Source organism: Leuresthes tenuis, unplaced genomic scaffold (assembly GCF_036924035.1).
Source record: "Leuresthes tenuis unplaced genomic scaffold, fLeuTen1.0.hap1 SCAF_14, whole genome shotgun sequence".
Taxonomy (NCBI): Eukaryota; Metazoa; Chordata; class Actinopteri; order Atheriniformes; family Atherinopsidae; genus Leuresthes; species Leuresthes tenuis.
The window spans coordinates 34,324,534-34,348,741 of NW_027325368.1; the positions used below are offsets into that span (position 1 = coordinate 34,324,534).

The window sequence follows — 24,208 nt, forward strand, 5'->3', positions numbered from 1 at the left end:
TTTTTGATAAAGCTTATAGTTAGGGATGGCTCAGGTGATCCTGAAACATCCCATAGTTAAGCTGCTATAGGCTTAGACTGCTGGGGGACCTCATCTGTCACACCTTTCCTCACTTTGCTCTCTTTTTTCCCCTGTTTAATTTCTCAAATGATATTATGCACATTATTGTGGTTATTAACGTATGTTTCCCTGTTCCAACAGATATCCTTTGAATGGCGTTATGGTGTTTCCCCCCCTCTTTTCCCTCTTTTCTGTCTTCTCAAACCCCAGCTGGTCGAGGCGGATGGCCACCCTTCCTGGTTCTGGTTCTGCCAGAGGTTTCTTCCTGGTTCTGGTTCTGCCAGAGGTTTCTTCCTGGTTCTGCCAGAGGTTTCTTCCTGGTTCTGGTTCTGCCAGAGGTTTCTTCCTGGTTCTGGTTCTGCCAGAGGTTTCTTCCTGTTAAAAAGGAGTCGTTCCTTTCCACAGTCCCTCAGGCTCAGGACGGGAGATTGGACTGAAGACAAGTTTCGGTGCAATCTGTTGGTTTCCATAGCTAAGATATTGCTTTTGAATTGACTCTATATGAATGAACTGGATTATTTTGAAATTAATTAATTGAATTTCATTGGATTATTAAAATTAATTGAATTCCAGTTGACTTGACTTGGACTATATTATTTAAGTGTCTTGAGATGGCATTTGTTGTAATTTGGCGCTATATAAATAAAACTATTGATCGTTCGATTTCCATGGGACTTGACACAAAGAATCTTCAGACCAAGCCGCACAAAATACCGTTGGAATCCCTTGATGGAGACGAGGTCATGGCACCCTATGACGTCATTTGCGCCATATTGGATTTTTCGGCATTTTGAATTTTTAGTTTTATATGTTTGGTAATTGGGTTGGATTTTAGCTAATATTAGCTAAAATTAAAAAATCCACATAATAACTTATGTGCGGCTTGGTCTGAAGATTCTATGTGTCAAGCCCCGTGGAAAACAGACAATCTGCGTGACCTCAAATGCTTTTTGAAGGTTTTTGTTAAAATTCACAATGGCGGAAAATCTAATTGATCGATAGATAGATAGATAGGTTTGTGAAATACTTTCTCATCCCATGGTGTTTCCAGGAACCTTTTTATGGTGTTCAGGCCTCCAGGGAACCTTTTGCCTGAAACACCCTGGAGAAAATGAGAAGAAAGGTGAGTGAACCACAGTTACCTTCTATACTTCCTGCACTCATAGTTAATCACAGACATTCACTAACATTCACTTGTCTTTGCAGGTAGCTGTCTGCTATCAGCTGTATAACCTTAGACAACTAAACCCTACATTTGAATAAATACTTGATCATAAAAATGTGTGCAAATGTTTTCTTTTGTCTGTGCAAATCTATGCATTATTTAGAGTGCAAAGTATGTAAAATTCAGCGTATGCAATTAAAGTGCCAAAAGTGCCTCATCACCACAAACAATCGGTAACAAAGAGCTTCGTTACACCGCAGCATACAAAGATTTCCAAAAACAGTTGACTGTTTTAGATCTGTTGATAACATTTGTGCATTTGCTGCCAAAAACACCCTTGGCTTAGTTCCTTCTTGTCTGCATCTTGCACAAACCTCATGTATTGTTAACCCTACCAGAGAACACCTTGACCTCAGTCAAGACAGACAGTATATGATGTGGATATGATACTGATTTACTCCTATATAACAAATATATGAAAAAAAACAATGTATTCATATTTTGTGTGAATGAGAAACACATTGTAAAGCACTTTATAAAAGCTTGAATAAGATTAAGCTTTTTTTCTGCTTGTTCTTGATTCTCTTATTCTATTAAATCCCACCACTCCAGATCATCACCACTGCAGTGTTTTATCTGCTCTGCTGTGGACTGGGTGGGCCGCGGCCCTCCACACCCATTACCGAGCACAGGTCATATAAGACCTATGCCATATATTTTGCATGCACATGCGCACACACACATACATTCACTTACTCAAATACAGTTGCTGTGTTGTCCTGTTGCTTTAATGATCAGTATCCACAGATTTGTTTTCATATATACTTGCTACTAGTGTTTGTGTTTTTCTCCGTTTGTCTACCTAGGTGCACCTGATTGTTTTCCCTGTTTCCCCAGAGGCTGTAGGGTGTTTTCTATCAAATCTTTCCACAGATGCAGCAGCTGGTTTTCTGGTTTAGTCTTGTTTACATATTTTTGTTGGTGGTGTTTTCTTCCTTTGTATCTTTGTCATCTTTCTATTTCCTTTGTTCTCCCCCTTTCTTTGGTCTGCCAATCAAGTTTGGCAATAATATATCATTTTAACAAGAAAAAATTAATAAAGAAAATAAAGCACTTAGGCATCAAGGTGATTTTTATATCCATAAGGCTTCCCTTGACAAAGCAAATGTGTTTGGCACAACACGACATTCAGACCATCATTCTACTTGCCACGATGCTGGAATGGACAGGGTCAAAAAAAAGAGAAAAAGAAAAGTTTTTAATGTGTGGGGGTCAAGGAAAAAGAAGACCATCAGAATAAAAGCAGAATACGGTACAACAATGTTGGTCTTTGTTATATATCCTCCTTAAAAAAAAGACAACCTCTAAATGGATGTGCAATGAAAATGACCCTTGTTCAGTTAATGAAGAAATTAGCTACATACAAAATATTTTTTACTATTTTTGATTTTTCACTGCAGTGTCAGTGTCTTACTTGGCTGCTGTTTCAGTTCTCTGATCAGGAGCTTATGTCTGCTATATTTAATGAAGAAATGATTTTCTCAAAATCAAACAATACAAATTGCTAAGAAATATATGCATTAGCTTTAATCAATAAGCCATTGTTAGTTCCCATGGTTTTACCATGGTAATAATGGGTTTTGTAAGTGTATTTATCTCTTCTCTTTGTGACAGATTCTTGCACCTGCAGTTTAGTTTTCCCCATCTTTTTGGAATAAGTAGAATTGGAAGATGCTCTTAAACACAAAAATACATCGATTAGGTTCACATATTTCTTTGTGCCTTTTTCAGAACTACAGATTTAGCTTTAGGTTAGCCATGTATTCCAGTCTGAAAATAAAGTTATATGGGAGTTATTATCACCATAGTGAGAGTTGGATAATGATAATTAATAGATCAAGCTGCAACTGGGCAGAAATATTCTTGTGATGGTTGTCAGAGGTATAATATTATAGTCTAACAAAAAGGTCATATTAAAATAAACCTTTTAAAAACGCCTTTGGCAAAACTGTGTTGTGGAGAAACTTATAGCATAGCTTTTCTGTGTTAAGAGTTCAAACACTTTCAGACACAAGCAGGCTGAATTACACGTAAAAAACAATGTTTTAACTGGCAAGTCAATAGTGTTAAACAACACCATGGGTACTTCAAATTACACTGTTAATTCATAATACATAGACAGAAAAGTTCGAAACTGTCAAATAACAAATAAAGCATCTTAACACAAATCAGATTTAGATTTCGATTACATACATGTTGATAGTGGTAAACATTCATTAGGTTTAAAAGAAAGCGTTTTTTAGTTGAGAAGGCTTCTTCTGAATTGTAACAGCAAAAGATAAATGTTGTCATGTTATGCAAATTCAGAACAAGCAATGCCTGAATTTAAAACTGAGATTTTCCTCTTAACGTGACAGTGGATTGCATGAACATGAAAATCAGATTTGATATTGGCTGATAGTTTAAAGACTGCAGAAGGACAAAAGATATTAAGTTTCCCTTAAGAAAGGACCTTGGATTTGCTGCCATCGAGGGGCGATACCATAAGCCGGGCTGAACCTGGCGAATAGAGAGGTCGCCACTTGTTCTTCCAGATGACCGTGCAGAGTCGGGACACCAAAAGGATGCATGCCAACACTAGCTGCACCACTGACAAGACAAAGAGGACCATTGGATAAAATCACATCATTGTCGTTCATGATTTTTGCAAATGACACCCAAATCACTACAAATAAAACTAGTAAAACTATTAAACTATATTGGCATATTGCTAGATTTCCGCACTTTACACATCAATCTATTGTCATTACAATATTGGTGTGTGGAAGAATTTAGAATTTAAGTGGAATTATGGACGAAAAACAGTTTTTATAAATGAATCAATTTAATAAGTTAAGAATAAGTTAATATTTGAGTCCAAGTGAACCTTGTGTGGCATTCAAGACAAAGACAAAAAAAAAGAAAAAGTTAAATGTGCTCAAGACTCCTTTGATACAACTGTAGGCAATTTAAATGGTAAAAACAACTTCAAAAGCAAAACAAAGATGACTGAAGAAAAAAAAAAAAAAAAAACTTTCCACCTTTAGGTTTAGTATTGAACATATGATATAAAACTCACCCATAAACACAGAATTTGGAGTGGAATGAGTTGGGTTAAATTGTTTGTAGATGATTCCAACCAGAGCCACGATAACCACTGGATACACTGTCAGGATGTTACGCACCCAACGGTCCAGCACCCAGTTCTCAAGAATGAACCTGCACACAGAGAAAAAAATCAAATAGATATGGTTCATTGGAGGTGACCTGGTTTAAAAAAAAGAAGTTTCCTCTCTGACAAAAAAATGGCAATTCTCATTACTTTATCAAAAAGGGTTAAATAAGTGAAAAACACAGGAGCAGTGGAACTAGTGATGTCCTGATATAACCACAACACAAAAAGGTTGGGATGTCGAATATAAATAAACACTAAACACAACAATGTGAAAATATCATCAACCAATTTTCTATTTACAAGATACAGAATATATATATAGATTGTTGAAAGTGAAACATTTTACCATTTCATAAAAAAACTGCTGAGCATTTTATGAATGTTCCTCAATATAAAATCGTGAAAACACAACATCATAAAATATATTAGATCATCTGGAGATGTCTCTGCAGTTAAGGGAAATGGCTGAAAATCTATTTGGATCTTCAGACTATCAGGTAAAACTACATTAAAATCAGGCATGAAATCATTGTCTGTGAACACAGTTTACTGTGCCATCCACAAATTTAAATTAAATTCATCATCCAAGAAATGTTTTATTTCAACCTGATCCAGGAACACAGCCAATTTATTCAAGACAAAGCTTGCATAAAATGGACTGAGGCAAAGTGGAAAAATGCTCTGTGATCAGACAAATTGGATTTTTAAAATTCTTTATGGAAATCACGGACGCTGCGTCCTCTGGGCTAAAATGAGAGACCATATGGTTCAGTTCAAAAAGCATCAATGCCAATGGAAATACCAGCTTCCCCAATCCAAAAAGGCACCATGCTGAAATGTATTCACGTTATAGAGCAATATATGCTCTCACACAGATAATGTGTTATTCAGGAAAGGTCTTTCATATTTCAGTAAGACAAGGATAAAAACTGTACACTGCCTCTATTCCAGCTAAACGTTCAGAGGTTGGAATATCATTTCATGATAAAATGTGACAAAAAACAAAAGAAAATACATTTATAGACTGTCTTAGAAGAATAAGGGATGTGACACAGTAGGAAACATCTCGTCCAAGTTCTTTTGAGACATTATCCTCATCAAATTCAAGATGAGCCAATATTTTTGATGAAATAGTAAAATATCTCACTTTCAACATTTGAACATTCTATGTTTTACTGTAAATAAAATATTAGTTCATGAGATTTGCAAATCATTGCATTCTGTTTTTATACAAATTATATGTAGCTTCCCAACCTTTTGGGAATTTGAGTTGTACATTCTTGCCAAGCAGCTTTTCGATCTGCTTGAATTGTAAGGTTAATGTGTTGCTCTTCTCCATTTGAAACACTAGCCACTGCTCCTCGTCCAATCAGGGCTTACCATCCCACTACCTCTGCAAACAGAATGCACAGCGAGGCAGTTGCTGCTGTGCTCTTGTCAACACCCCAAAGGTGAATAACCAGTGAGAAGTTGATCAGAGAGGCCACAGATGTCCAAGTTGCATAAACTGCCAAACCATTCTGGACCTAATACAACAATACAGAAATGTTAGTATTCACAGCAGTCAGAGTTAACGTTTATGAAAGCCCACTCATGCTTACCAGTATTATGAGACACTTCAGGTTTTTGCGATGGTATGTCTGTAACCACAGTCCATAGTAATCTGTGGCAAAGCAGCAGAAGAACAATGCGCCGTAGTTGGAAATCACTATCAGGATCAACACAACCAGAGCTGCCAGCATCAACCTGCAAGACAGAGAGAAAATAGAGACAACAAATGTATTATGTAGACATTCTCAAGGTGAATTATTTAGTTTCACATTGACATTAGGAAGAGAGCTCATAAAATTAGTTCTAACAGTGATCAGCTCTGAACAGACCTCTTTCAAACCACTTTGCTTACTCACAGCATCAAGAATTCTACAACAATACTCCACTGCACTTAAAGACTCAGTACACCCACAATTATTAATTATGGGCATGCCAAGAAATGGCATCCCCACTAACTAACTACAAAAAAAGTAAATAAAAGTAAATAGGGGGTATTTACCTAGAGCCTCTCTAAAAAAAAAAAAATCGGAAAAAACAAAAAAAACATACGGAAAAAAAAATCGCCTATTATTAGGTTAAAAAAATAGACACACCCTGCAGAGCAGGGGTGCATGCCTAGAACCTCCCTGAAAAAAAATTGTGAAAAAAAAAATAACGTCAGAAGAAATTTGAAAAAATCTGTTTGTTAGGCTAATATTTAGATTTTGTTTCGGGCATTTTTGCAATTCAGCCTTTCACTAGGTGGATGCATGCCAATAACTTCCCTGAAACAAAATTGCGGTGGGTGTATATTATGGTCCCGCTCTGATATATATATATATATAAAAAAAAAATTCCTCAAAAGAAAAAAAAACGGCCGAAAAAATGTAGAAAAACATGAAAAAAAGAAGGCGATTTATTAGTATCTAGAAAAGTTTCCCTTTTCTTTTTATTATGGGCATGCCAAGAAATGGCATGACCATATTGCAATTGTGCAAAACATCCCGAAAATTTGCGCGCTTATCGCTCGGCTATACTTTATCGTAGAGACATCGTTCAAACTTTCAAAGACTCAGGCTGATGGGTACTAAGCGCCCGTACAACCTCATTATGCGAATTATTACGCTTTTTGAGATTTTGAACTTTGAATTTTTAAAAACCGTCATTTTGACTTTGGCCGCTTGTTGCTAGGCAACAGGTTGTCGTAGAGACATCATTAATATATTCCACGACTCGCCCCACTGTGGACTACAACATATTCAAATCTCATGAAGCTGTGATTACATTTTTTTTTTTTTTCTTTGTCGAGTCGTCCCAATGCATTTCTATGAGGATTCTGAACATTTTGTTACCACGAAAACGAAAAAAATTTATCTGTTAATTCGGCCCGAACTGAAACTCGCAACCCACGTAATGCATACGTCATTATGTGCGTCTCCATCGTGCCTCGATGGGCCTTACTTGTCTCAATCAAAAGCGTTACCATGGTAACGGTAGAAGCCAGGAAACGAAGAAATTTGGACGCTTATTGCCTGGCCAAACTTTATCGTAGAGACATCATTCGTGCGTTCAAACACTTGGGTCGCTTCGTACTAAATGGTCATTAAGCCTCATTACGCTAGGTGTTCCAGTTTTTGCGATAGCAAAGTTTAAATTTAAAAAAAGTGTAAATTTGATTTTGGATGCTTGTTGCTAGGCAACAGGTCATTGTAGAAAAATCATTAAAATGTTCCCCAACCCGGGACACGTTGTACTACAACATATTTCAGTCTCATTATGCTGGCTATTACGGTTTCTGAGAAATTTAATGTTAAAATTTGCCCAACCATTAACATGAGGCTTGTTACCGTGGCAACGCAAATCCTATGCATTCCTAAGGGGGAGCCTCAGAGTGAATGCGATATAACCAGAGCCACCTCAGACATAACCAGAACCAACTTAGAAAGAACCAGCAGATGCTAACATCCTGCTAAAATGCTAACATACTAGCATCATTAGCATTTTGCAGGGAAGCCTAAAATGCTAATGTTACATCACGTAGACATGCTCTATTAGCTGATGCTATGAGGTTATGATGCCGATTTTTGGAGGACTTTTGCTCGGCCGCACTATAACGTAGAGACATCGTTCAAATGTTCAAACACACGGGACGCTTTGGACTACAACATATTAGCGTCTCGTTATGCTGGCTACTACGGTTTTTGAGATATGACACTTTAAATTGGTCATAATTTTAATGTTAATGATTGACATGCTGATTTTGGAGAGGTTTTGCTTGGCCAAACTTTATCGTACGCACATCGTTCAAACTTTTAAAGACTCGGGAAGGTTTGGACTACAACTAAAGTCTCATTGGTGTGGCATTTACAATTTTTGAGAATTTTCAACGTTAATTCTATCGTAACTTTAATGCTATTGAACACACGTGCTGAATTCGGAAGCCTTTTGCTCGGCCATAGTTTATCGTACACACATCGTTCAAACATTTAAAGACTGCTGCTGTCTTTTGCACTTTACTACACTATTTGCCTACTGTCATATTTGCTGTTGGTCTTTTGCACTACTGTCACAAATTTTGTGATGTCATTCGCACAACTGCATAAGCACATCTCTATTGGTAAATGGACATTCAAACACTACATGCCACAAATCACAAAGCCAGGAGTCCAAGCACAGACTAGGGCTGCAACGATTCCTCGAGTAACTCGATTACAGAAAATGATCAAGTAATTTCCTCTGCCTCGAAGCCTCGTTTCATCCAATTTAAAGCTCATGTTTCGCACCGATTCTTTTTAGTGTGACACAACATGCTTACCTCACAGCAGGGCTACTCAGTTACATATTCAGTTGGGCCAGATTTTCAAACCAAAAAAAAATGAACGGGGCTAGAAGCTGTCTTTGACCAGTTAGTAGCAGTTAAAACTTGAATAGATCAATAGATAATAGAAAACAAATTTATGTTTTGAAAAATAACCAAAGTATATTATTTTTTTAAAAATTTAGTCAGATCTGGCAAAGGCAAATTAAAAACGCACATATTAACATAATGAAAATGCTATCCAATATCCACGAACCGCAAAGGGACGCTGCGGCAGCTCTTTCTTGGGGCGTGCATGAACACACTATGGTTGTACAGCTGTTGTTGTAACGTGTAGTCAAACGCTGCACTTAAGCAGCCCTCTCCTGTGATCCCTTGGGAAGGTTTGCGCGGAAAGTCTGGTGTTTCTCGATGTGGTGACATGCTCGCAGAACACTAATTCTATTTGTACAATTTCAAAACACAACAAGGTGCTGCATTATGGGTTTAATGTTGCTAGGTAACCCAGTCAGTGCGGTTACATGCGGGCAATCGAATCTGATAAATGGCTAAATTACAATAAGATTGAGTTATTCAGCTCATGTAACAAGCTTAATCCGACAAGAAATCGGATTACTTGCGATTGAATTAAGACCCCGGGAGCGTTCTGCGCATGCTAAAGATTTTTTCCCAGGATCGTCACCCGGAAGTCGAAGGAGACGAAATTACTGTCGTTGTCGCCGCCGTCACAAAGAAACAAACAACGCGATGGAGAATGCGCTGTTGTGCATCGTCTGTGCCATAACCAGCTCATCACAGATGTAGAGGGACGCAGCTTCATCTTGCTCTTCATTCACCATCTTTCTCGAATGCCTTAGTTTTGTTGTTGTTGGTGGTGAAGACGTCAACAGGAAGTGGCTCTATTAGCGATAGCTGAAATGGGTACACCACTTATCTACTGTGGTATTGTATAGTTTGTTCCAGTGATTCGATTCATTCACCGCCATATATCCAAGGATAATTACCCTCAGATAAGGAGCATAACCCAACTATAGCTATAATCCAGTTAATCTCATCATGTAAACCCACTGAGTGTTTCATTCATAGTACTATTGTAGGAATTCATTCCATCAATGTAGAAATGTCTGAAAGCTTCCGATTTTTATATATTTATTCATTAATCTGTCAGAACGATATGCTGGGCCTCATGGAAGTTGGTTCTGGGCCGCATGCGGCCCGCCATTTGAAGAGGCCTGGGTTAAAGGCTATGTGTTCCCTGCAAAGGGGAAGAAGTCAGAAGCGGGCTGTTGGTAACGTGTGTGGACAGCGAAAATAAGCAAACGCAGCAAAGCAAAAGTAATAAGAGGAAGAGACAGAAGATGTCGAAGTTGTGGGTTCATTTTAAATGAAAAATTAAGGACAACATGGTTACCACAGAAGTTCCAGGGTGCCATAGAATTACAACATTTTCTTATACTATCATGATTTTTTCTTTTTCACTGTAGTCAATCCCCAAATGACCCCACCTAATTTTTTAAAATGTGTTTTCTGTACATGAAGTAAAGTAAAGTAGTAAGTAGAAACAAAAGACATACTCCCTGTCCCACAGCAGGAGCCATATCATGTTCATCAGCATGTTGAACAGCCAGCAAAAATAGAAGGCATATGGCAGCAGACACTGCGCCCAGGATCTATTCACAGAAATGGAGATGTCAGTTTTGTCTTGCATGATGCATTACCACATATGCTCTAATTAATATCTAGTATGACCGTTTTGAAATTAACTTACCCTTTGAAAACAAATGAAGTGATGTAAATGACCATCAGGGTGAGCCAGGTATAGATAACACCCCAGATAGAGAAGGTCCAACCAGCTGGAGTGATATCTGTTGCATAGTGGGCCGAAACATTGCCTGTACTGGAATAGAAAGGACCTGGAATTCAGAGATATTCAGCATTAGTGACATTAAGAATACTGTAATGGTTACATGGTGGTTAGCATTGTCTCCTCACAACAAGAAGGTTCTGAGTGGAGTATGTATGCATGTGTTCTCTCTGGCTACTCTTGATTCCTCCCACAGCGTTGTATGTTGCACGCAGGTTAAATAATTATTCTTAATTATCAAAATAAGTGTGAGCTTTTGTGGTTGTTTGTCTCTGTGTTGGTCCTGTGATGTACTGTTGACCTGTCAGGAGTATACCCTGCCTTTCACCCAGTGGTAGCTGGGATAAGCTCTAGCCACAATGGTGACCCTGAACCGGATAAAGCAGATATGGAAAATAAACAAATGATTGACATCCAGCACTGATGCTTTCAACACATCTCTGTCATCTGTTAGTGCTTACAGGTGTTATAAGATAATTTGTGCTAAAATACCAAATTTGATGTACCATGTAGGAATGAGAACTCTAAGTTGAACAGCAGCTCTTAGCCATGTGCATTGACATATTTACTATAGATTTAATCATATTCTTAGTGTTCTGCAGTGAAGTTAAGATAGCCTCAACCCTGATGCCAAACACTATTTGAAAGTTCCGTTTTTGACCAGATAGCAATTGTCAAGAACGGGGAAGAAAGTATTCAAAGTCATATGCACACGGAAGTACAACGATAAGGTGTTCACTTTCATTTGAAGCTGTTAAGTTGAACTTGTCCAGCTCCTGGAGCTAGCTGCAAGGTAGCTTGGCACTCCCAGAAGTAGTCTGGCAGCTGGGATTAGCGGCACACAACAGAAGCATGGCCAAGCGAGGAGCTGCAGAATTTGGCAAACTGTGCAAGCCAACTGTATGCTTGCTCACCGCTGAAGCCTCCAGGTCCAGCAGCTAGCCCTGTTCGCAGGCACATCAGCCCAGCGCTCTCGGAGCTACAGGCTTTCAGCGTGGCCGAGCTAAATTCATGGCAGTGGCAACTAGCAATGGCACTTCCAGTGACAACCTCAGCTGCAACAGCTTTGCAGAGGCAGCTGCCACAGGGTGACACGGGGGTGCAAGAGGGTCCAAGAGAATGCCACAAAGCGCCAGAGATGCTGCGGTTTGCGGAGGTCAATCCTGATTTTCCGCGAACAGGTTGTCAGTATAGGTATTAGCTATTGCCTGTTACTAGGGATGCACCGAATATATTCGGCTGGATATTGCAAAAAAAAGTCACAATCGGTACTCGGTGGAATGAGTGAAAAACAAGGCCGAACATTATATATACATATATATATGTATATAAATTTTTTTAACTTTGTAGCAAGGCCGAATAGACTATTAGCGGCGCGTTTTACTGACACAAACAAACAACGTGCAGTGACCCGGCGCGTTTTACTGACACAAACAAACAACGTGCAGTGACCCGGCGCGTTTTACTGACACAAACAAACAACGTGCAGTGACCCGGCGCGTTTTACTGACACAAACAAACAACACGCAGTGACCCGGCGCGTTTTACTGACACAAACAAACAACGTGCAGTGACCCGGCGCGTTTTACTGACACAAACAAACAACACGCAGTGACCCGGCGCGTTTTACTGACACAAACAAACAACGTGCAGTGACCCGGCTCGTTTTACTGACACAAACAAACAACGTGCAGTGACCCGGCGCGTTTTACTGACACAAGCAAACAACGTGCAGTGACCCGGCGCGTTTTACTGACACAAACAAACAACGCGCAGTGACCCGGCGCGTTTTACTGACACAAACAAACAACGTGCAGTGACCCGGCTCGTTTTACTGACACAAACAAACAACGTGCAGTGACCCGGCGCGTTTTACTGACACAAGCAAACAACGTGCAGTGACCCGGCGCGTTTTACTGACACAAACAAACAACGCGCAGTGACCCGGCGCGTTTTACTGACACAAACAAACAACGTGCAGTGACCCGGCTCGTTTTACTGACACAAACAAACAACGTGCAGTGACCCGGCGCGTTTTACTGACACAAGCAAACAACGCGCAGTGACCCGGCGCATTTTACTGACACAAACAAACAACGCGCAGTGACCCGGCGCGTTTTACTGACACAAGCAAACAACGTGCAGTGACCCGGCTCGTTTTACTGACACAAACAAACAACGCGCAGTGACCCGGCGCGTTTTACTGAGACAAACAAACAACGCGCAGTGACCCGGCGCGTTTTACTGACACAAGCAAACAACGTGCAGTGACCCGGCTCGTTTTACTGACACAAACAAACAACGCGCAGTGACCCGGCGCGTTTTACTGAGACAAACAAACAACGCGCAGTGACCCGGCGCGTTTTACTGACACAAACAAACAACGTGCAGTGACCCGGCGCGTTTTACTGACACAAACAAACAACATGCAGTGACCCGGCTCGTTTTACTGACACAAGCAAACAACGCGCAGTGACCCGGCGCGTTTTACTGACACATGCAAACAACGCGCAGTGACCCGGCGCGTTTTACTGACACAAACAAACAACGTGCAGTGACCCGGCTCGTTTTACTGACACAAACAAACAACGTGCAGTGACCCGGCGCGTTTTACTGACACAAGCAAACAACGTGCAGTGACCCGGCGCGTTTTACTGACACAAACAAACAACGCGCAGTGACCCGGCGCGTTTTACTGACACAAACAAACAACGTGCAGTGACCCGGCGCGTTTTACTGACACAAACAAACAACGCGCAGTGACCCGGCGCGTTTTACTGACACAAGCAAACAACGTGCAGTGACCCGGCTCGTTTTACTGACACAAACAAACAACGTGCAGTGACCCGGCTCGTTTTACTGACACAAACAAACAACGTGCAGTGACCCGGCGCGTTTTACTGACACAAGCAAACAACGCGCAGTGACCCGGCGCATTTTACTGACACAAACAAACAACGCGCAGTGACCCGGCGCGTTTTACTGACACAAGCAAACAACGTGCAGTGACCCGGCTCGTTTTACTGACACAAACAAACAACGCGCAGTGACCCGGCGCGTTTTACTGAGACAAACAAACAACGCGCAGTGACCCGGCGCGTTTTACTGACACAAACAAACAACGTGCAGTGACCCGGCTCGTTTTACTGACACAAACAAACAACGTGCAGTGACCCGGCGCGTTTTACTGACACAAGCAAACAACGTGCAGTGACCCGGCGCGTTTTACTGACACAAACAAACAACGCGCAGTGACCCGGCGCGTTTTACTGACACAAACAAACAACGTGCAGTGACCCGGCGCGTTTTACTGACACAAACAAACAACGTGCAGTGACCCGGCGCGTTTTACTGACACAAACAAACAACGCGCAGTGACCCGGCGCGTTTTACTGACAGAAGCAAACAACGAGCAGTGACCCGGCGCGTTTTACTGACACAAGCAAACAACGTGCAGTGACCCGGCGCGTTTTAATGAGACAAGCAAACAACATGCAGTGACCCGGCGCGTTTTACTGACACAAACAAACAACGCGCAGTGACCCGGCGCGTTTTACTGACACAAACAAACAACGAGCAGTGACCCGGCGCGTTTTACTGACACAAACAAACAACGTGCAGTGACCCGGCGCGTTTTACTGACACAAACAAACAACATGCAGTGACCGGGCGCGTTTTACTGACACAAGCAAACAACGCGCAGTGACCCGGCGCATTTTACTGACACAAACAAACAACGCGCAGTGACCCGGCGTGTTTTACTGACACAAACAAACAACGTGCAGTGACCCGGCGCGTTTTACTGACACAAACAAACAACGTGCAGTGACCCGGCGCGTTTTACTGACACAAACAAACAACGTGCAGTGACCCGGCGCGTTTTACTGACACATGCAAACAACGCGCAGTGACCCGGCGCGTTTTACTGACACAAACAAACAACGTGCAGTGACCCGGCGCGTTTTACTGACACAAGCAGACAACGCGCAGTGACCCGGCGCGTTTTACTGACACAAGCAAACAACGCGCAGTGACCCGAGGCGTTTTACTGACACAAGCAAACAACGCGCAGTGACCCGGCGCGTTTTACTGACACAAGCAGACAACGCGCAGTGACCCGGCGCGTTTTACTGACACAAGCAAACAACGCGCAGTGACCCGGCGCGTTTTACTGACACAAGCAAACAACGCGCAGTGACCCGGCGCGTTTTACTGACACAAGCAAACAACGCGCAGTGACCCGGCGCGTTTTACTGACACAAGCAAACAACGCGCAGTGACCCGGCGCGTTTTACTGACACATGCAAACAACGCGCAGTGACCCGGCGCGTTTTACTGACAGAAGCAAACAACGTGCAGTGACCCGGCGCGTTTTACTGACAGAAGCAAACAACGTGCAGTGACCCGGCGCGTTTTACTGACACAAGCAGACAACGCGCAGTGACCCGGCGCGTTTTACTGACACAAGCAAACAACGCGCAGTGACCCGGCGCGTTTTACTGACACAAGCAGACAACGCGCAGTGACCCGGCGCGTTTTACTGACACAAGCAAACAACGCGCAGTGACCCGGCGCGTTTTACTGACACATGCAAACAACGCGCAGTGACCCGGCGCGTTTTACTGACACAAGCAAACAACGCGCAGTGACCCGGCGCGTTTTACTGACAGAAGCAAACAACGTGCAGTGACCCGGCGTGTTTTACTGACACAAGCAAACAACGCGCAGTGACCCGGCGCGTTTTACTGACACAAGCAAACAACGCGCAGTGACCCGGCGCGTTTTACTGACACAAGCAGACAACGCGCAGTGACCCGGCGCGTTTTACTGACACAAGCAAACAACGCGCAGTGACCCGGCGCGTTTTACTGACACATGCAAACAACGCGCAGTGACCCGGCGCGTTTTACTGACAGAAGCAAACAACGTGCAGTGACCCGGCGCGTTTTACTGACAGAAGCAAACAACGTGCAGTGACCCGGCGCGTTTTACTGACACAAGCAGACAACGCGCAGTGACCCGGCGCGTTTTACTGACACAAGCAAACAACGCGCAGTGACCCGGCGCGTTTTACTGACACAAGCAGACAACGCGCAGTGACCCGGCGCGTTTTACTGACACAAGCAAACAACGCGCAGTGACCCGGCGCGTTTTACTGACACATGCAAACAACGCGCAGTGACCCGGCGCGTTTTACTGACACAAGCAAACAACGCGCAGTGACCCGGCGCGTTTTACTGACAGAAGCAAACAACGTGCAGTGACCCGGCGTGTTTTACTGACACAAGCAAACAACGCGCAGTGACCCGGCGCGTTTTACTGACACAAGCAAACAACGCGCAGTGACCCGGCGCGTTTTACTGACACAAGCAGACAACGCGCAGTGACCCGGCGCGTTTTACTGACACAAGCAAACAACGCGCAGTGACCCGGCGCGTTTTACTGACACAAGCAAACAACGCGCAGTGACCCGGCGCGTTTTACTGAGACAAACAAACAACGCGCAGTGACCCGGCGCGTTTTAATGAGACAAGCAAACAACGCGCAGTGACCCGGCGCGTTTTACTGAGACAAGCAAACAACGCGCAGTGACCCGGCGCGTTTTACTGAGACAAAAAAACAACGCGCAGTGACCCGGCGCATTTTAATGAGACAAGCAAACAACATGCAGTGACCCGGCGCGTTTTACTGACACAAGCAAACAACGTGCAGTGACCCGGCGCGTTTTAATGAGACAAGCAAACAACATGCAGTTACCCAGCGCGTTTTACTGACACAAACAAACAACACGCAGTGACCCGGCGCGTTTTACTGACAGAAGCAAACAACGCGCAGTGACCCGGCGCGTTTTACTGACAGAAGCAAACAACGCGCAGTTACCCGGCGCGTTTTACTGACAGAAGCAAACAACGCGCAGTGACCCGGCGCGTTTTACTGACACAAACAAACAACGCGCAGTGACCCGGCGCATTTTAATGAGACAAGCAAACAACATGCAGTGACCCGGCGCGTTTTACTGACACAAGCAAACAACGTGCAGTGACCCGGCGCGTTTTACTGACACAAACAAACAACATGCAGTGACCCGGCGCGTTTTACTGAGACAAACAAACAACGCGCAGTGACCCGGCGTGTTTTACTGACACAAACAAACAACACGCAGTTACCCGGCGCGTTTTACTGACAGAAGCAAACAACGCGCAGTGACCCGGCGCGTTTTACTGACACAAACAAACAACGCGCAGTGACCCGGCGCGTTTTAATGAGACAAGCAAACAACATGCAGTTACCCAGCGCGTTTTACTGACACAAACAAACAACACGCAGTGACCCGGCGCGTTTTACTGACAGAAGCAAACAACGCGCAGTGACCCGGCGCGTTTTACTGACAGAAGCAAACAACGCGCAGTTACCCGGCGCGTTTTACTGACAGAAGCAAACAACGCGCAGTGACCCGGCGCGTTTTACTGACACAAACAAACAACGCGCAGTGACCCGGCGCATTTTAATGAGACAAGCAAACAACATGCAGTGACCCGGCGCGTTTTACTGACACAAGCAAACAACGTGCAGTGACCCGGCGCGTTTTACTGACACAAACAAACAACATGCAGTGACCCGGCGCGTTTTACTGAGACAAACAAACAACGCGCAGTGACCCGGCGTGTTTTACTGACACAAACAAACAACACGCAGTTACCCGGCGCGTTTTACTGACAGAAGCAAACAACGCGCAGTGACCCGGCGCGTTTTACTGACACAAACAAACAACGCGCAGTGACCCGGCGCATTTTAATGAGACAAGCAAACAACATGCAGTGACCCGGCGCGTTTTACTGACACAAGCAAACAACGTGCAGTGACCTGGCGCGTTTTACTGACACAAACAAACAACATGCAGTGACCCGGCGCGTTTTACTGAGACAAACAAACAACGCGCAGTGACCCGGCGCGTTTTAATGAGAGAAGCAAACAAAGAGCAGTGACCCGGCGCGTTTTAATGAGACAAGCAAACAACGAGCAGTGACCCGGCGCGTTTTACTGACACAAAAAAACAACGCGCAGTGACCCGGCGCATTTTAATGAGACAAGCAAACAACATGCAGTGACCCGGCGCGTTTTACTGACACAAGCAAACAACGTGCAGTGACCCGGCGCGTTTTACTGACACAAACAAACAACATGCAGTGACCCGGCGCGTTTTACTGAGACAAACAAACAACGCGCAGTGACCCGGCGCGTTTTAATGAGACAAGCAAACAACGAGCAGTGACCCGGCGCGTTTTAATGAGACAAGCAAACAACGCGCAGTGACCCGGCGCGTTTTACTGACACAAGCAAACAACGTGCAGTGACCCGGCTCGTTTTACTGACACAAGCAAACAACGTGCAGTGACCCGGCGCGTTTTACTGACACAAGCAAACAACGTGCAGTGACCCGGCGCGTTTTACTGACACAAACAAACAACGCGCAGTGACCCGGCGCGTTTTACTGACACAAACAAACAACGCGCAGTGACCCGGCGCGTTTTACTGACACAAGCAAACAACGCGCAGTGACCCGGCTCGTTTTACTGACACAAACAAACAACACGCAGTGACCCGGCGCGTTTTACTGACACAAACAAACAACGTGCAGTGACCCGGCTCGTTTTACTGACACAAACAAACAACGTGCAGTGACCCGGCGCGTTTTACTGACACAAACAAACAACGCGCAGTGACCCGGCGCGTTTTACTGACACAAACAAACAACGTGCAGTGACCCGGCGCGTTTTACTGACACAAACAAACAACGAGCAGTGACCCGGCGCGTTTTACTGACACAAACAAACAACATGCAGTGACTGGGCGCGTTTTACTGACACAAGCAAACAACGAGCAGTGACCCGGCGCGTTTTACTGACACAAGCAAACAACGCGCAGTGACCCGGCACGTTTTACTGAGACAAGCAAACAACGCGCAGTGACCCGGCTCGTTTTACTGACACAAACAAACAACGTGCAGTGACCCGGCGCGTTTTACTGACACAAGCAAACAACGCGCAGTGACCCGGCGCATTTTACTGACACAAACAAACAACGCGCAGTGACCCGGCGCGTTTTACTGACACAAGCAAACAACGTGCAGTGACCCGGCTCGTTTTACTGACACAAACAAACAACGCGCAGTGACCCGGCGCGTTTTACTGAGACAAACAAACAACGCGCAGTGACCCGGCGCTTTTTACTGACACAAACAAACAACGTGCAGTGACCCGGCGCGTTTTACTGACACAAACAAACAACATGCAGTGACCCGGCTCGTTTTACTGACACAAGCAAACAACGCGCAGTGACCCGGCGCGTTTTACTGACACATGCAAACAACGCGCAGTGACCCGGCGCGTTTTACTGACACAAACAAACAACGGGCAGTCACCCGGCTCGTTTTACTGACACAAACAAACAACGTGCAGTGACCCGGCGTGTTTTACTGACACAAACAAACAACGCGCAGTGACCCGGCTCGTTTTACTGACACAAACAAACAACACGCAGTGACCCGGCGCGTTTTACTGACACAAGCAAACAACGCGCAGTGACCCGGCTCGTTTTACTGACACAAACAAACAACGTGCAGTGACCCGGCGCGTTTTACTGACACAAGCAAACAACGCGCAGTGACCCGGCTCGTTTTACTGAGACAAACAAACAACGCGCAGTGACCCGGCGCGTTTTACTGACACAAACAAACAACGCGCAGTGACCCGGCGCGTTTTACTGAGACAAACAAACAACGTGCAGTGACCCGGCGCGTTTTACTGACACAAACAAACAACGCGCAGTGACCCGGCGCGTTTTACTGACACATGCAAACAACGCGCAGTGACCCGGCGCGTTTTACTGACAGAAGCAAACAACGAGCAGTGACCCGGCGCGTTTTACTGACACAAGCAAACAACGTGCAGTGACCCGGCGCGTTTAATGAGACAAGCAAACAACATGCAGTGACCCGGCGCGTTTTACTGACACAAACAAACAACGCGCAGTGACCCGGCGCGTTTTACTGACACAAACAAACAACGAGCAGTGACCCGGCGCGTTTTACTGACACAAACAAACAACGTGCAGTGACCCGGCGCGTTTTACTGACACAAACAAACAACATGCAGTGACTGGGCGCGTTTTACTGACACAAGCAAACAACGCGCAGTGACCCGGCGCGTTTTACTGACACAAACAAACAACGCGCAGTGACCCGGCGTGTTTTACTGACACAAACAAACAACGTGCAGTGACCCGGCGCGTTTTACTGACACAAACAAACAACGCGCAGTGACCCGGCGCGTTTTACTGACAGAAGCAAACAACGAGCAGTGACCCGGCGCGTTTTAATGAGACAAGCAAACAACGTGCAGTGACCCGGCGCGTTTTAATGAGACAAGCAAACAACATGCAGTGACCCGGCGCGTTTTACTGACACAAACAAACAACGCGCAGTGACCCGGCGCGTTTTACTGACACAAACAAACAACGAGCAGTGACCCGGCGCGTTTTACTGACACAAACAAACAACGTGCAGTGACCCGGCGCGTTTTACTGACACAAACAAACAACGTGCAGTGACCCGGCGCGTTTTACTGACACAAACAAACAACGCGCAGTGACCCGGCGCGTTTTACTGACAGAAGCAAACAACGAGCAGTGACCCGGCGCGTTTTAATGAGACAAGCAAACAACGTGCAGTGACCCGGCGCGTTTTAATGAGACAAGCAAACAACATGCAGTGACCCGGCGCGTTTTACTGACACAAACAAACAACGCGCAGTGACCCGGCGCGTTTTACTGACACAAACAAACAACGAGCAGTGACCCGGCGCGTTTTACTGACACAAACAAACAACGCGCAGTGACCCGGCGTGTTTTACTGACACAAACAAACAACGTGCAGTGACCCGGCGCGTTTTACTGACACAAACAAACAACGCGCAGTGACCCGGCGCGTTTTACTGACAGAAGCAAACAACGAGCAGTGACCCGGCGCGTTTTACTGACACAAGCAAACAACGTGCAGTGACCCGGCGCGTTTTAATGAGACAAGCAAACAACATGCAGTGACCCGGCGCGTTTTACTGACACAAACAAACAACGCGCAGTGACCCGGCGCGTTTTACTGACACAAACAAACAACGAGCAGTGACCCGGCGCGTTTTACTGACACAAACAAACAACGTGCAGTGACCCGGCGCGTTTTACTGACACAAACAAACAACATGCAGTGACCGGGCGCGTTTTACTGACACAAGCAAACAACGCGCAGTGACCCGGCGCGTTTTACTGACACAAACAAACAACGCGCAGTGACCCGGCGTGTTTTACTGACACAAACAAACAACGTGCAGTGACCCGGCGCGTTTTACTGACACAAACAAACAACGTGCAGTGACCCGGCGCGTTTTACTGACACAAACAAACAACGTGCAGTGACCCGGCGCGTTTTACTGACACAAACAAACAACGTGCAGTGACCCGGCGCGTTTTACTGACACAAGCAGACAACGCGCAGTGACCCGGCGCGTTTTACTGACACAAGCAAACAACGCGCAGTGACCCGGCGCGTTTTACTGACACAAGCAAACAACGCGCAGTGACCCGGCGCGTTTTACTGACACAAGCAGACAACGCGCAGTGACCCGGCGCGTTTTACTGACACAAGCAAACAACGCGCAGTGACCCGGCGCGTTTTACTGACACAAGCAAACAACGCGCAGTGACCCGGCGCGTTTTACTGACACAAGCAAACAACGCGCAGTGACCCGGCGCGTTTTACTGACACAAGCAAACAACGCGCAGTGACCCGGCGCGTTTTACTGAGACAAACAAACAACGCGCAGTGACCCGGCGCATTTTAATGAGACAAGCAAACAACGCGCAGTGACCCGGCGCGTTTTACTGAGACAAACAAACAACGCGCAGTGACCCGGCGCATTTTAATGAGACAAGCAAACAACATGCAGTGACCCGGCGCGTTTTACTGACACAAGCAAACAACGTGCAGTGACCCGGCGCGTTTTAATGAGACAAGCAAACAACATGCAGTTACCCGGCGCGTTTTACTGAGACAAACAAACAACACGCAGTGACCCGGCGCGTTTTACTGACAGAAGCAAACAACGCGCAGTGACCCGGCGCGTTTTACTGACAGAAGCAAACAACGTGCAGTGACCCGGCGTGTTTTACTGACACAAGCAAACAACGCGCAGTGACCCGGCGCGTTTTACTGACACAAGCAAACAACGCGCAGTGACCCGGCGCGTTTTACTGACACAAGCAGACAACGCGCAGTGACCCGGCGCGTTTTACTGACACAAGCAAACAACGCGCAGTGACCCGGCGCGTTTTACTGACACAAGCAAACAACGCGCAGTGACCCGGCGCGTTTTACTGACACAAGCAAACAACGCGCAGTGACCCGGCGCGTTTTACTGAGACAAACAAACAACGCGCAGTGACCCGGCGCATTTTAATGAGACAAGCAAACAACGCGCAGTGACCCGGCGCGTTTTACTGAGACAAACAAACAACGCGCAGTGACCCGGCGCATTTTAATGAGACAAGCAAACAACATGCAGTGACCCGGCGCGTTTTACTGACACAAGCAAACAACGTGCAGTGACCCGGCGCGTTTTAATGAGACAAGCAAACAACATGCAGTTACCCGGCGCGTTTTACTGACACAAACAAACAACACGCAGTGACCCGGCGCGTTTTACTGACAGAAGCAAACAACGCGCAGTGACCCGGCGCGTTTTACTGACAGAAGCAAACAACGTGCAGTTACCCGGCGCGTTTTACTGACAGAAGCAAACAACGCGCAGTGACCCGGCGCGTTTTACTGACACAAACAAACAACGCGCAGTGACCCGGCGCATTTTAATGAGACAAGCAAACAACATGCAGTGACCCGGCGCGTTTTACTGACACAAGCAAACAACGTGCAGTGACCCGGCGCGTTTTACTGACACAAACAAACAACATGCAGTGACCCGGCGCGTTTTACTGAGACAAACAAACAACGCGCAGTGACCCGGCGTGTTTTACTGACACAAACAAACAACACGCAGTTACCCGGCGCGTTTTACTGACAGAAGCAAACAACGCGCAGTGACCCGGCGCGTTTTACTGACACAAACAAACAACGCGCAGTGACCCGGCGCATTTTAATTAGACAAGCAAAAAACATGCAGTGACCCGGTGCGTTTTACTGACACAAGCAAACAACGTGCAGTGACCCGGCGCGTTTTACTGACACAAACAAACAACATGCAGTGACCCGGCGCGTTTTACTGAGACAAACAAACAACGCGCAGTGACCCGGCGCGTTTTAATGAGACAAGCAAACAACGAGCAGTGACCCGGCGCGTTTTAATGAGACAAGCAAACAACGCGCAGTGACCCGGCGCGTTTTAATGAGACAAGCAAACAACGAGCAGTGACCCGGCGCGTTTTACTGACACAAGCAAACAACGCGCAGTGACCCGGCGCATTTTACTGACAGAAGCAAACAAGGAGCAGTGACCCGGCGCGTTTTACTGACACAAACAAACAACGCGCAGTGACCCGGCGCGTTTTACTGACACAAACAAACAACATGCAGTGACCCGGCGCGTTTTACTGAGACAAACAAACAACGCGCAGTGACCCGGCGCGTTTTACTGACACAAACAAACAACGCGCAGTGACCCGGCGCGTTTTACTGACACAAGCAAACAACGCGCAGTGACCCGGCGCGTTTTACTGACACAAGCAAACAACGCGCAGTGACCCGGCGCGTTTTACTGACACAAGCAAACAACGCGCAGTGACCCGGCGCGTTTTACTGAGACAAACAAACAACGCGCAGTGACCCGGCGCATTTTAATGAGACAAGCAAACAACATGCAGTGACCCGGCGCGTTTTACTGACACAAACAAACAACATGCAGTGACCCGGCGCGTTTTACTGACACAAGCAAACAACGTGCAGTGACCCGGCGCGTTTTAATGAGACAAGCAAACAACATGTAGTGACCCGGCGCGTTTTACTGACACAAACAAACAACGCGCAGTGACCGGGCGCGTTTTACTGACACAAGCAAACAACGCGCAGTGACCCGGCTCGTTTTACTGACACAAACAAACAACGTGCAGTGACCCGGCGCGTTTTACTGACACAAACAAACAACGCGCAGTGACCCGGCGCGTTTTACTGACACAAGCAAACAACGCGCAGTGACCCGGCGCGTTTTACTGACACAAGCAAACAACATGCAGTGACCCGGCGCGTTTTACTGACACAAACAAACAAAGCGCAGTGACCAGGCGCGTTTTACTGACAGAAGCAAACAACGCGCAGTGACCCGGCGCGTTTTACTGACAGAAGCAAACAACGTGCAGTGACCCGGCGTGTTTTACTGACACAAACAAACAACACGCAGTTACCCGGCGCGTTTTACTGACACAAACAAACAACGCGCAGTGACCCGGCGCGTTTTACTGACAGAAGCAAACAACGCGCAGTGACCCGGCGCGTTT

The 24,208-nt window shown here is 45.6% G+C and overlaps 1 protein-coding gene across 1 annotated transcript in view; it reads right to left on the minus strand.

The window, feature by feature from the left end:
* Positions 1-3,317: 3,317 nt before the first annotated feature.
* The window catches only part of LOC140268311 (uncharacterized), a 29,352-nt gene continuing 8,461 nt past the window's right edge, over positions 3,318-24,208 (minus strand). The window contains exons 2-7 of the mRNA XM_072363112.1: positions 10,556-10,700; positions 10,362-10,457; positions 6,041-6,185; positions 5,820-5,965; positions 4,344-4,483; positions 3,318-3,874 (exon numbers count right to left, since the gene is read on the minus strand). Coding sequence (XP_072219213.1) covers positions 3,726-3,874; positions 4,344-4,483; positions 5,820-5,965; positions 6,041-6,185; positions 10,362-10,457; positions 10,556-10,700 — 821 coding nt within the window. The 3' untranslated portion in view covers positions 3,318-3,725. The remainder of the gene's footprint in view (positions 3,875-4,343; positions 4,484-5,819; positions 5,966-6,040; positions 6,186-10,361; positions 10,458-10,555; positions 10,701-24,208) is intronic.